The following is a 14,583-nucleotide window of genomic DNA, read 5'->3' as shown; positions in this document are numbered from 1 at the left end:
AAACAGCCCTTCTGATAAAATAATAGAAGAACAAACTGATGAAGCATACAACAGACAGCCCTCCACGAAGCAAGGACAACAGAACAAACTAGAACCACTAAACTCAAAGAAATCAAAGCAAGAGGTCAGAAAGGAAATACCTCCTTTCTTCAGAATTTGGTATGGGCTACCTAGAGACGACATTGCAAAAATTCTATTAGGATCCTCAGCAGCGGCCATCTCTGGAATCTCAAAGCCCTTGTTTGGTTACTTCATCATGACAATTGGCGTGGCATACTATGATCAAGATGCAAAAAGAAAAGTCAGCAAATATTCTTTGATTTTCTTCGGGGCTGGGATGGTCACACTGGCCAGTAGCATCTTGCAGCACTACATTTATGGTGTTATTGGAGAAACGGCAATGAAACACCTAAGAGAGGCCCTCTTTTCATGTATGCCATATGAAAACTTTCTTCACTGGTCTTGTCAATATCTTGCACGAGTTTTCATTGTTCACAATATGACAAGTTTTTTGTTTTAATACACTGCAGCTGTGCTCCGAAATGAGCTTGGTTGGTTTGAAAAGCCAAAGAATGGTGTAGGATCTCTTACCTCACGCATTGTCAGTGACACATCAACTGTAAAGAGCATCATATCTGATAGGATGGCAGTCATTGTGCAATGCATCTCTTCAATCCTGATAGCAACAACGGTAAGCATGTTCGTCAACTGGAGGATGGGTTTAGTGTCATGGGCAGTCATGCCATGCCATTTCATCGGCGGCCTTATCCAAGCCAAGTCAGCCAAGGGATTTTACGGCGACGCTGCTATCGCTCACCAGGAGCTCGTGTCCCTTGCTTCGGAGGCTGCTAGCAACATCCGGACCGTGGCATCCTTTGTTTATGAAGATGAAATCATGAAGAAAGCAGAACTGTCACTGCAAGAACCCATGAGAATCACCAAGATTGAGAGCATGAAGTATGGGATAATCCAAGGGATCTCGCTCTGCCTGTGGAACATCGCACATGCAGTGGCACTCTGGTACACCACAGTTTTGGTCCAGAGAAAGCAAGCATCATTTGAGAACAGCATACGGTCATACCAGATATTCTCGCTCACGGTGCCTTCCATCACAGAGTTATGGACCCTGATTCCCATGGTCATGTCAGCCATAACAATACTGAATCCTGCATTTGACATACTAGACAGAGAGACGCAGATTGTGCCAGATGAACCAAAAGCGACAAGTGACCGCTGGCTCGTGGGGAGAATTGAGTTTCAGGGTGTGAACTTCAACTATCCATCACGCCCAGAGATCACCATTCTGGATGGCTTCAATCTAGTCATCGAGCCTGGCCAAAGGGTAGCATTGGTTGGCCCAAGCGGTGCAGGAAAATCCTCTGTCCTGGCTCTCATACTGAGATTCTACGATCCGCACAGAGGTACAGTGCTAGTTGACAACAAAGACACAAGGGACTACAACCTCAGATGGCTCAGGAGGCAAATTGGATTAGTTCAACAGGAACCAATTCTGTTCAACACATCCATCAGAGATAACATTAGTTATGGAAGTGAAGAATCTTCAGAAACTGAAATCATCCAGGCTGCCATGGACGCAAACATTCACGAGTTCATCAGCGGTTTGCCAGAAGGGTACGGCACAGTCGTTGGAGACAAAGGAGGTCAGCTTTCAGGAGGGCAGAAACAGCGCATAGCTATCGCAAGAACTCTACTAAAGAGGCCAGACATTCTGCTTCTTGACGAGGCAACTAGCGCACTCGATGGTGAGTCTGAGAGGGTGGTGATGACTTCTTTAGGGGCCAAGGAGTGGAACAACAGAGGTGAGCGATCAAGCAATATTACAAGCATCACAGTGGCGCATAGATTGTCCACAGTCATAAATGCAGACATGATTGTTGTGATGGAGAAAGGGAAGGTGGCTGAAACCGGTGACCACCAAACACTGATATCTGCAGATGATGGTGTTTACTCAAGGCTGTTTCACTTGCAAAGCAACATGAAGGATTGATAGCTCTATCAAGCCCCATTGTAGCCACGAGACCCGATCTAAATATATTTAGGTGCTTTGCCAGCATTTGCAGTATTGCTCAGATGCATTTACTGTCAGTTGACAGATTGTAATAACATAGCTATCTCTTCATATGTTCAAGATGCTTCATCCATGAGTTAAAAAAATGGGTCACATTGTCCTCCATCCAACTTAATATTTGCCACATTTGGAGTATCATACTGAAGTACTCTTTTCTATCAATTAGGTCATTACTCTGATTTTTTTTCGAAGAGGGGACATCCCTCGGCCTCTGCATCGAGTGATGCACACAGCCTTTTATTTATCAGATCAAAGTTCATCATCTGACCATAATACAGTTCAACAAATAAATTGTCGCACATGGCTGCCCCAAGGGCAAATTAAAAAAAATGTAGAGAAATGAGCCTCATGCATCACAAATCCTACTAGTAGGCCGCAACCAAATGAGCCTCTATGATATGTACTCCCTCCGATCAATAATAAGTGTCGTATTACTCCTATAGGCAATAGAAAACAAAACTGGCAAACCGAGGCATGCCAGATCACCAGATTTGGTGAGTACAAGGAGCATAATCTAAGTAAATAGATATGCCACAAGAACATGGTTGTACAATGACTTGGTATCTTTTGTGGACACATCACCTAAGAGGTGGACTTGAGCAGAAACTACCGCCTATTACTAGAACTATAGGATCAGGAAGCGAATGGACAGACTACCACTCAAGTTCAGGTCTTCTTCAAGTTGAATTTGGGGTGCCTATTCTTCTTGTTAAACTGATAACTAGTTCCTCCAAGGTATCCATCATTTTGATTTACTAGACAATTCTATATGTTGACCTAATCTGTAAAATACTTTGCAACAGAAACTGGAAAAATGTTTTAGCAGAGCATCGTGTATTTATGCAACGAGGCTAGACAGTTTGTTTAATCAAATCTGGAAGGAAACAAGAAACCTGCAAAGTAATATCAAAGTATGCCAGAGTGCTAGAGTAGCTTTCACCAAGTGTCATAGCACTGGTCATGGCCAATCTGGACTAGTCTGCAGCTGGCCTAACTCTATGCAAGTCGTGGATGAAAACAAGGTTGCCCTCGTGTCCCTCAATTTGGTTACAACAACAACAAAAGATTCATGTGTAGCATTTGACACAACAACAAAAGATTCATGCTTAGTATTTCACAATGATGTGACACTGAATGAATAATTGAGTTCCACGCGTCACTAAAAACAAATAATTTATTTCTTGTGAATTTTCACAAGAGGTTGATCTGTTCATGCCAGCAACCTAGGTTTAATTTAAAACGTCAACCGCTAGGATCGATTCAATAACTATTGGTATTTGATTCCATGCTGATGTAGTGCATACATAATATAAACCTTGGGAGTAACAATTTTTTGTCCTATCTTGTAACTATATAGTTACTCCTGTTACTCTACATATTTGCTCGGTGCTCTTTGCTACTCTCCTGCAAATTATCTCAATGCTCACAAATACAATGCCATCCATCCAAGAGAATGACTTCCCCGTCGAATCATGTACTCCCGACAGTGCTGTTGACAAGAAAAACACATCACCGCCGGCACCATCAACGCCAGAAAAGGTGGCCATGGACGAGCCGTTCCCGTTCTTTGGCTTGCTTTGCTACGCTGATGCACTAGATTGGATGTTCATGGTGTTGGGGACCATGGGCTCCCTTGTGCATGGCATGGCGCCTTCGATGTCCTATTACATACTTGGGAAAACTGTTGATGCGTTCGGGAACAACATAAACGATCTGAACGCCATGGTCCATGAATTTTCTAAGGTTACCTTCTACCCAGAATAGTTTCAAGCTATTATATATATAATTATTATTTGGTTTGGTTAAATGCTTTTCTTCCATTTTATTGGAGGAAAAAATATTTGTCATGTTATTGACAGTGTATTTTTGTTTTTCTGTTGCAGTTAGTTCCATATATGTGGTTCTTGGCACTTATTACACTCCCTGCTGGAATAATTGGTGAGTACAAGCTTCTACCTTTGCTATTTTTAAGAATGTAAACAAAAGATGCAAGTTATTAGTTCTTATGCCCTGAAATGGAGCATGGTGCAGGTCTATAGAAATCTATGAAAATTTGAAAATCACAGTGAACTAAACTAGTATTTAAAAAGCACGAGTGTATGTGAAGAACAATAGAATATTTCAAGTATTCAGGCTGGAGAAATGAGAACAACAGCACTAGTACAACCTGACAGCATACATTCAGAAGAAAAAACTTCTAACAACTGTTCGTAAAAAAGCTGCATACAATCATGGTCAATCAAATTAGATATAACCTAAAGTAACTTCAACTACCTTCTGCCTGACATTCTTGGCGAGTTGCATGTAAACCAGAGTTCGAGTAAGTTCACAGAAACTAAAGGCTGGTGTACCAAGTGAATTTGGGTTGAGCTTGCGGAAAAGTGTGGATCGGGGGCTCATTAATATATCAGTGAAGTTACAAAGAGAATGGTTCAAGCTGGCTAGAATCTTATCTTTTTGTCGAATTCCTTAACCAAACATCATCTAGTAGACACCTGAAGATATGCTATGATGGTGACAGATTTCATAATAACACCAATCCTCATTTGGTTACTTGCCCTCATGTACAGTAACAAGAGAACACCGCATGATGGGATCACTAGCAATATGAATAGCATTAGTGTTATTCCAATAAACAGTCTTACCTTTCTTGTCACAACGATCCTGCCGCAGAAATCGCATGCTGGATGTATACAAGTCAAAGACAAATGACACGCATGCAGATGGCATATCTGACATCAGTGCTCAGCCAAGATATCGGAGCTTTTGACACTGACTTAACCACCGCGACTATCATGGCTGGAGCAACCAACCACATGAGTATCATAAAAGAGGCAATTGGAGAGAAGGTATTGCATGTTTCAGCAAGTGAAGCACAAAAATGTCTTTTTATGATAACAAACCGCAATCATGCCTTACTTTTTTTCGCCTCAGATGGGTCACTTTATGTCCAACTTCTCCACATTCTTAGTTGCTGTCATTATTGCCTTTGTGTGTTGCTGGGAGGTGGGTATGATGGCATTCTTGGTAGTTCCGATGCTCCTCGTGGTTGGGGCAACATATGCGAAAATGATGGTTGGCATGTCGGCGACAAGGATAGCTTTGGTCTCTGAAGTAACCTCAGTTGTAGAACAGGTACTACGTAAATGAATACCTTGTTAGAACTAAGCCTCTGTCATATTAAATTTGTTAGTGCCATACTAATATTTTTAGCATACCAATACAATGTGTGCACAGACTATTTCACATATCAAGACCGTCTTCTCATTTGTTGGAGAAAATTCGGCGATGAAATCCTTCATCGAATGCATGGACAAGCAATACAAGCTAGGCAAGAAAGAGGCAATTACAAAAGGACTAGGTTTGGGAATGTTACAGATTGCAACCTTCTGTTCATACTCATTGACCATCTATATTGGAGCATTGGCAGTAACTAGAAGATCTGCAAAAGGGGGTGAAACAATTGCTGCAGTCATTAATATCCTCTCCGCTGCGATGTAATGCTGAGTATTATATTTCCAGCAATCTAGCATATACCATGTGATGTCGCTCCAGCTGATATTTTTATCTGCAATTTCAGATATCTCTCAAACGCCGCGCCGGATCTTCAGACCTTCAGCCAAGCAAAAGCTGCTGGTAAAGAAGTATTTAAGGTTATCAAAAGAAAAACAGCGATAAATTATGAATCAAACGGAAGAATCTTAGAAAAGGTCACTGGACATATTGAAATAAGAGAGGTGGATTTCACATATCCGTCCCGTAAAGACAAGCTGATTCTTCAAGGTTTCACACTAGTTATACCAGCAGGCAAAGTGGTGGCTCTTGTGGGGAGCAGTGGATGTGGGAAGAGCACTGTAATTTCTCTGGTTCAAAGATTCTATGATCCTATATCAGGTAGGCTTCTAGAAGAGAACGCTACCCCTGCATAAATATTTCCTGAGGTCTATATTCTTCATTTGTTGTGTTCGATTATGTTCACGAGTGCTTTTAGATTACATACACAGTGATGAAATGTTTGCATTTCAAACAGAATACAGTTTTCCATAGAAACAAAAATCATATGATTCATAGTGTAACTTTCAGATTTTTTTTGCGTGTAACAACACAGGTGGCATTACTGTTGACGGTCAAAACATTAAGGAACTTGACCTGAAGTCCCTGAGGAGAAATATAGGCTCAGTCTCTCAAGAACCAGCACTATTTTCTGGTACTATCATGGATAACTTGAGAATTGGAAAACTGGATGCAACTGATGAAGAGATAATTGAAGCAGCAAAAACAGCTAATGTGCACTCTTTCATATCCAAACTTCCAGATCAATACTCGACTGAGGTAAGACTTTATGTTTATGAAACAAAAGACTAGTGGCAACCTCACAAATTTCTCTATTTTGTATGGTTGTGAATCAAATAATTTCAAGTTATTAACAGATAGGTCTAAATAGCCTTAAGAGATGTGGTCTATACTTTTGAGTTCGGCACTGATATATTGTTTTAGTTCATGCATTGTTTTTTGGAAAGGAGTTCATGCAATGCGTTACTCCCTCCGTTTGACTATTCGAGGCTGGCCTCGGAAAGCTCTGTTTTAATATATCCGTCCATTGAGGGAATCAAGAGTGTAGTTGTTGCAATGTTTTCACTCTGTCCCCCTATTAAATTGTTTCAGGAATTTCTGATTGGTTGTAGTATGTTATCTAAGGTTATCTTGTATTAAAAAATTCTTAGGTTTAGTGTTTCCTTTGTCACATGGTGCATAGTGAGACAGAGCATGTACGCATGCACCACCAAATGACTTAGGACAACATCAATTTGTTGCACCAAACATAGCTAGTTGTACAGAATTTAGTTACGAACCAAGTCTATATAATAGTAGGCATCACTCATATGCTTTATTGCGAACCACTTAAGGTAGGAGAAAGAGGGGTGCAACTGTCAGGAGGTCAGAAACAGAGAATAGCTATTGCAAGGGCTATACTAAAAGATCCCCCCATTCTTCTTCTTGATGAAGCCACAAGTGCACTTGATTCAGAATCAGAGAAGCTAGTTCAGGATGCTCTTGACAGAGCTATGAAAGGGAGGACAGTTATCTTGATTGCCCACAGAATGTCAACAATAATAAATGCAGACAAGATTGTTATTGTGGAGAATGGGAGAGTAGCTCAACACGGAACACATGAAGAATTGTTGGAGAGAAGTACATTCTACTCGAGTGTATGCAGTATGCAAAGTCTAGAAAAGAAATCCAGCAAGAATGAAGACAGGTAAATGCAATCAATTGCACACTTCTTTTCACACTATATAATGTTTATTTATGGAATCCATAATCACATTGTACATGTGGAATTATGAATGAAAACTATTCGATGCCATACATGCCAGAAGATGCATCAGTGTAAAGTTGAAAATATGTTTTTTCTGCAACTAAACCAATGATGAATAAGAGTATAGTTTACTCACTTGTTTATTTTGTTAAAATAGATTTACTGATCAGGTCGAAGAAGAGCAAGACAGTGCAACGTATAAAGAACAATCTTTTGCTGCATATGAACAAGAGAAGAAACCAGAACCGACCTCAAAGCAATCGAAGCAAAGTATCAGAAAGAGAACGTCTGCTTTCAACAGGATATTCCTCGGAACTTTTAAACTGGTGCCAGGAAAGGTTCTGGTGGGCTCCACAGCAGCAGCAATCTCTGGGATCTCAAGGCCTCTATTTGCTTTCTATATCATGACAGTTGGCATAGCATACTTCGATGCAGATGCAAATAAAAAAGTCAGCAAGTACTCAATTATTTTGTTCCTAATAGGGATGTTAACATTTTTCAGTAACATCTTCCAGCACTATATCTACGGCCTGGTCGGCGAAAGGGCAATGAATAACCTAAGGGAGGCCCTGTTTTCAGGTATCTCACAAAGTCATGAGTTGCACTTAATAAAGTATATACTGTGTTCTTGTTTTCAGTGTAACAATAATTCTCTTTAATAAATGCAGTTGTTCTTCGAAGTGAAATAGGTTGGTTCGAGGAACCAAAAAACAGTGTTGGCTTCCTGACCTCACGTGTTGTCAGTGACACCTCCATGGTAAAAACGATTATATCTGATCGAATGGCTGTCATGGTTCAATGCATCTCTTCAATTATTATAGCAACAGCGTTAAGCATAGCAGTGAACTGGAGGATGGGTCTAGTTGCATGGGCTATGATGCCATGTCACTTCATCGCTGGCCTTGTACAGGTCAGGTCAGCAAAAGGTTTTGCCACTGACAACTCTAAGTCTCACCGGAAGCTCATCTCACTCACTTCAGAGGCTGTTAGCAACATCCGCACTGTGGCCTCTTTTGTTCAGGAAGAAGAAATACTCAGGAAAGCAGATTTGGCATTGCAAGAACCGATGCGGATAAGCAGGATTGAGAGTATCAAGTATGGTGTGGTACAGGGGATTTCACTCTGCTTGTGGCATATGACACATGCTATTGCATTGAGTTATACCATTGTGCTACTTGACAGGAAACTAGCAACATTTGAAAACTGTGTACGATCATACCAAGCATTTGCAATGACAATACCTTCCATCACAGAGCTATGGTCCTTGATCCCTATGGTCATGTCCGCCATTGCGATATTGGATCCTGCACTAGACATTCTCGACAGAGAAACACAGATTGTGCCGGATGAACCAAAATTGAACGGTGAGGACAGAATTGTAGGTAATGTTGAGTTCGAAGATGTCAGTTTCAGCTATCCCTCGAGACCAGAAGTGATCATACTAGATGGATTCAGTCTAGCTATCGAATCAGGTCAAAGGGTCGCATTGGTTGGGCCAAGTGGTTCGGGAAAATCCACAGTGTTGGCTCTGCTGCTAAGATTCTACAATCCTTGCAGCGGCCGAGTACTTATAGACGGTAAGGACATCAGAGGCTACAACCTCAAGAGCCTGAGAAAGCAGATAGGACTGGTGCAGCAAGAGCCAATCTTGTTCAACCTGTCTATAAGACAGAATATCAGCTATGGAAATGAAGGCGCATCAGAAACAGAAATAGTGGAGGCCGCAATGGAGGCAAACATCCATGACTTCATAAGCAGCCTGTCAAAAGGGTATGATACCGTGGTCGGGGACAAAGGAGGCCAACTTTCCGGAGGTCAAAAGCAGAGGATAGCTGTGGCAAGAACTATACTGAAGAAGCCCGTCATACTGCTACTAGATGAGGCGACAAGTGCTCTAGATGGTGAATCTGAGAGGGTGGTAATGAACACCCTCGGTGCAAAAGGGTGGAAAAACAAGGGTGAGCTCTCAAGCAAGATCACAAGTATCACGATTGCCCACAGGCTGTCCACAGTCACAAACGCAGATGTAATTGTCGTCATGGACAAAGGTGAGGTGGTAGAGACGGGTAGCCACGCAACATTAGTCTCAGCAAGCAATGGTGTTTACTCGAGACTGTACAATATGCAAATCAAAGCAGGGAAAGACTGATCTCATGATCAGTCCTTTTGCTGGTAGCATCATTTTTCAAGCATTTGATGCCAGATGGGGGGGAAATGTAAAGACAGAGTTTGACAGTTTTTGTGCCTACTGAATAAGTTGGTTATTCCAAATAGGGCAAATGCTATAATATATGGAAAGTTGTTAGCTATAAGTCACTGTACTAATGTTTATATAACTGCGTTTTCACAAACCAGATCTAAGGAAAATAATAAGACACCAGCGGAACACTGTAAATGTGACAGATGCGATCCTTCAACGTGCAATGGAGTTATTGCTTTGAGTCAAATTTCTAGGCAAGGTGCAATGTAGCGCCAGTGCCATAAAACTATTTTCCAGTTCTTTTACCAATCTTAGCTTTGTAAATTCATTTCTACTTGAATAAAAAGATTTTGGGAATGTGTAACCCCCCATGTTCCAACACATACATTTCTCCGGAAGACGCATGTTTTGCTTATTTACATATCCAAATCTTCAACAAAGTATAGAAACCATTTGGTAAGTCAATGACGTGCCACAACTATCGATAGAGAAACTAAAATATCACCAGGAAATCCAAACCTATAATCCATAGCCACGAAAATTCCGCCCCTTTTCTTTTCTGAAAATTCCACAAAGATTTCTCCTCCACATTATGCATATCCTAGTCTTGAGTTTGCGAGGAACTACGGCCAGTGGGTTATTGTTGTCCATAATTGCATTCACGACCAAATCGAAGGGAAATGATTGTTTGGCACTGGTGCCACACCACTGACATATAGCAGATACAATCCAAGGATATATGGAGTTGTTACTATGAGTCCAGTTTACAGGCGAGGCGAAATGTAGCATCGGTGCGTTATAAACAAACAAAAAAAATCCCCAGTTTCCATCAATCCTAGCATCTTAAATTCGTTCGCGCTCGAATTAGAAGTCCTTGAGGCTCCTGGAGTATGTCCACCCCCAATTCCATGACGAAAACCCTGTCTTGGGATGCAGTTCTCCAGAAGATGCATGCTTTGCTAATTTGCATACCCGAGTCTAGCTTTGGAAAACTTCCGAGAAGATTTCGCCCCCACATGATGCATATGCGCTATAGTGGTAGGATATGAATTTGGAAACCCGTGCCCTCGAGAAGTGCGGGATGACGCGATTGAACTCACCAGCTGCGCTGTCGCTTCCGCCTTCCTCCGTTTCGCCCCCTTCCTTGTTCGGAACGGCCCAGAGCGGCACCGTCGCCGGAGTTCGGAAATGCGGCGGCGGACCATCAGAGGGAATGCGCACATAGATCCTTCTACTACTATATATTATATCGACCCTTTTCCACGGTCTTTTAATTTAGACGAGGACACTTCATATTTTTATCTTTTTTCCATAAAGAGCGATTTTATTATCTCAAAATGTAGCATCAAACGGATACAAAGAATTATGAGTAACACCCGGCCTCTACATAACTAGGATGCACACAGCCCAATCTAAAGTCTAACAAAAATTGATGGAAAAAGAAACGACAAAATGGTCACAGTAGAGCCCTATAGACCGACACTATCCCTATGTCGATGGAGGTGGTGGATTGATGCGAAGGTTATGTTGCCATCCATGTTGGGGAAAAACATACATAGCCACCTGCTCCAATTGCATATGCACCGCCTTAAACAGCGGTTGGTCCTCCTGTAGTTGTAACATAGACTACATACGTAGCAATTGCGTACACCGAAAAATAACATGTAGCCACTATGACGTCTGTCCCGTGTGTGACGGAAAAGTGCCTCGCGGCGACACGTGGGCGACTAGGTTTGGCTAGGCCTCACCGCCAATTTGCCACTTTGGGTCGAGCCCATCCCCCTGCTTCCCTAGTAGCTTCTGCCCTGTCCGCCGCTAGCCGTGCTATTGTCGCTACGGAGCGGCTGGGACCTGGCAGTGGGTGCGGGAAGGGGATTAGAACGAGGGGGGAAGATCTGAGAGAGCGACCACCGCTTGCCGGAGTGGGTCAGCGTCAAGTGAGATCCCAGCTACCAAAGCCTTCCCCGAGAGCCCGGGGCTCGGGGTCGTAAACCACCAACCCGGAATGGCGTCGGTGAAGGGCAAGGAGAAGAAAGAAGAAGTTGATGGCGTCGAGGGCCTTCTCAAGAGGTTGCAAATCTCAGAAAGAAAGGAGTGTGTGGTGCTCGGGAATGCGAGCACAAACAAGAAGGTGAACACAAATCAAGCCATTGGGAAAGTTCTGTCGGAGAAAGCGGTGAATGCAGATGGCATTGCGCAGACCCTCGGAAGGATTTGGTGCCAGAGAGAGGGTACAAAGTGCAAGGAGATGAGGCGCAACTTGTTCCTCTTCTCTTTCGGCCAGGCATCAGGGAAGAGATGGGCGCTGGAGGGGGCCGTGGCTGGTGGGGAAGGACCTGCTAGTTCTGGAGGATTTTGTGCCTAGCAAAACTCTGGATGACTATGAGTTCAGATACTTCTCAATATGGATCAGGGTCTCTAATATCCCGCTAGGAATGATGCATAAAGAGACATGCAAGCTTATTGGAATGCAACAGGGGAGTGCCTGGAGGTGGATGTGGATGGGGAGGGCATGGCGATAGGGGAATTCATGCGAATAAAGGTGAAGATGGATGTTCGCGAGCCACTCATGCGAGGTATCAAAATTAGAGTTCCCATAGGGAATGAGGAAGGGGGGGAGGAGGTTGAGGAGGAAGGGAAGGAAGAGGAGGAGAGTGATGTCGAGCATGACGGGGAGGCGATGGAGGGAGTCAAAAAGAAGGAAAAGAAGAAGTGGTGTCCCTTTACCTATGAGTTCTTGCCAGACTTCTGCTTCACATGCGGGCTGATTGGGCATACTGACAAAGAGTGCTCGTACAAACTGAGAAAAGGCGAAATGCAATTGTACAACAGGGAGATGAAGGTAAATTTGCAAATTAACGCAAGGAGGTCGGGGGAGGAGGAAAGAAGTCAGTGGAGTGGTGGGCGTGGTGGAGCTCCGGAAGAAGCAATAGCTCGGGTGGCAGGGGCAGTTGGTCAAGAAGTGATTCAGAAAATTGTAGGCGGAGGGACGAGGGGCAGGTTTGGGGCATGAATAAGAAGGGGAAGACAAGGAAGTTACCAGTCCCCTAAAGCTCCCTGATACAAGAAGCTCTATGCCAAATAAAAAGAAGCTAGATTTTCTAGCACATGAGGGGGAGGCAGGGGCGAAGGTAAAGGGGCTGGAGGAGGAAGGTCAGGGGATGGAGCAGTATGAGAAGGAGAACGAGAAGGGGGAGGTGGGCGTAGTAGGGGGAGAAACCTTACGCAGTCAGGAGCCGGGGAGAGATATGATGGTTACACACTCTAAAGATGGCGGGGGAAGAAGGAAGAAGGTGGGGGATGCTAAGCAGGAGAAGAGGAAAACATACAAGCGTATTAAAAGGAGCGACGATGAAGGAACCTCTAATGTGGGGGAAGTGAGTTTGGTGGGTAAAAAGCGGGAAATGACGCCAGTGGAGACTGATGATGAGTTGGAGGGGGAGATAAGAGCGAAGAAACAGATGGGCTTGGAGATCAATGTCGAGACAGCAAGTGAACATTCAATGGAAGCGGGGCTGTGATGACCCGCAAGTATACGGGATAGTTGTAGCCTCTTTCAATAAGTAAGAGTGTCGAACCCAACGAGGAGCTAAATGTAGAACAAACATTCTCTCAAGTCCTATCTGCCACTGATACGACTCTACGCATGCTTGACGTTCGCTTTACCTAGAAGAAGTATGAAACTAGAAGTACTTTGTAGGTGTTGTTGGATAGGTTTGCAAGAAAGTAAAGAACGCGTAAATAGAAAATAGGGGCTGTTTAGATAAATAAACAATAAAGTAAATATAGCGAGTGTGGAAAAGTGGTGGTAGGAGTTGCAGAATTGTCCCTAAGCAATTGACTACTCCCTCCGTCCCAAAATAAGTGTCTTGAGCTTAGTACAACTTTGTACTAGAGCTAGTACAAAGTTGAGACACTTATTTTGGGACGGAGGGAGTACTTTACTAGACTGATAGCAAGTTTTATGTGGGAGAGGCCACTGCTAGCATGTCATCCCTGACTTGGAATTCTATGCACTTATGATTGGAACTATTAGCAAGCATCTGCAACTACTAACGTTCATTAAGGTAAAACCCAACCATAGCATTAAGATATATTGGTCCCCCTTCAATCCCGTATGTATCAATTTCTATGCTAGGTTGAAGCTTATGTCACTCTTGCCCTCCAATACATAGTCCTATCAACATAAAACTAACCTATGGTGTGATCCACGCGCGCGCTCATATGATGGGCACCAAAGGATAGCAACATAACCACAAGCAAATTAAATCAATCATAGAAATTCATCAATCACCAATAGGACAACGGAAATCTACTCAGACATCATAGGATGGCAACACATCATTGGATAATAATATGAAGCATAAAGCACCATGTTCAAGTAGAGGGTACATCGGGTTGCGGGAGAGTGGACTGCTGTAGATAGAGGGGGGGAGGTGATGGAGATGTTGGTGAAGGTGGCGGAGGTGTTGGTGTAGATCGCGGTGATGATGATGGCCCCCGGCGGCGTTCCGGCGCCACCGAAAGCAAGGGGGAGAGAGAGCCCCCCTTCTTCTTATTCTTTCTTGACCTTCTCCCTAGATGGGAGAAGGGTTTCCCCTCTGGTCCTTCGCTCCCATGGCTTGGGAGGGGCGAGAGCCCCTCCAAGATTGGATCTATCTCTCTGTCTCTCTCTGTTTCTGCGTTCTGAGATTCTGCCTTGGCACCGTTTCTTTTATATCCGGAGATCCCTAACTCCGATTGGATTGAAACCTTCCCCCAGATCTTTTTCCAAAAATTAGCTTTCTTGCGGCCAAAGAAGGGCATCAACCGCCTTACGAGTGGCCCAGGAGGGTGGGGGCGCCCCCACCTGGAGTGGGCGTGGGCCCCTATCTCATGGCCATCTCGGGCACCGTCTCATGTTGGTTTTACTTCCCAAAAATCACAAATATTCCAAAATAATTCTCCGTCTGTTTTTACCCCGTTTGGACTCCA

At 43.5% G+C, this 14,583-nt stretch overlaps 2 protein-coding genes across 2 annotated transcripts; both read left to right on the top strand.

Annotated features, from left to right (window-relative positions):
* Positions 1-337: 337 nt before the first annotated feature.
* Positions 338-2,008, top strand: LOC123157970 (ABC transporter B family member 14). The gene is made up of 2 exons (XM_044576134.1): positions 338-431; positions 531-2,008. The coding sequence occupies exons 1-2, from the start codon at positions 338-340 to the stop codon at positions 2,006-2,008; spliced, it is 1,572 nt and encodes a 523-aa protein (XP_044432069.1).
* A 1,626-nt stretch (positions 2,009-3,634) lies between these two features.
* On the top strand, positions 3,635-9,624 carry LOC123157969 (ABC transporter B family member 2-like). Its single transcript, XM_044576132.1, has 10 exons — positions 3,635-3,832; positions 3,973-4,027; positions 4,763-4,938; positions 5,024-5,224; positions 5,327-5,586; positions 5,670-5,983; positions 6,198-6,421; positions 6,997-7,349; positions 7,567-7,988; positions 8,078-9,624. The coding sequence occupies exons 1-10, from the start codon at positions 3,635-3,637 to the stop codon at positions 9,556-9,558; spliced, it is 3,684 nt and encodes a 1,227-aa protein (XP_044432067.1). The 3' UTR covers positions 9,559-9,624.
* The last annotated feature ends 4,959 nt before the right edge of the window (positions 9,625-14,583 follow it).

Source organism: Triticum aestivum, chromosome 7B (assembly GCF_018294505.1).
Source record: "Triticum aestivum cultivar Chinese Spring chromosome 7B, IWGSC CS RefSeq v2.1, whole genome shotgun sequence".
Lineage (NCBI taxonomy): Eukaryota > Viridiplantae > Streptophyta > Magnoliopsida > Poales > Poaceae > Triticum > Triticum aestivum.
Note: the sequence above shows the minus strand (reverse complement) of the source record. Positions and strands in the feature narration are given on the sequence as shown.

Bases quoted from the DNA above. Each gene is read 5' to 3' on its own strand.
- LOC123157970 (XM_044576134.1), top strand. From the start codon at position 338: ATGGTCACACTGGCCAGTAGCATCTTGCAGCACTACATTTATGGTGTT. The intron at 432-530 runs GTATGCCATATG...AATACACTGCAG, and splicing joins AAGAGAGGCCCTCTTTTCAT to CTGTGCTCCGAAATGAGCTT.
- LOC123157969 (XM_044576132.1), top strand. From the start codon at position 3,635: ATGGACGAGCCGTTCCCGTTCTTTGGCTTGCTTTGCTACGCTGATGCA. The intron at 4,028-4,762 runs GTGAGTACAAGC...ATCCTGCCGCAG, and splicing joins ACTCCCTGCTGGAATAATTG to AAATCGCATGCTGGATGTAT. The intron at 7,350-7,566 runs GTAAATGCAATC...TTGTTAAAATAG, and splicing joins TCCAGCAAGAATGAAGACAG to ATTTACTGATCAGGTCGAAG.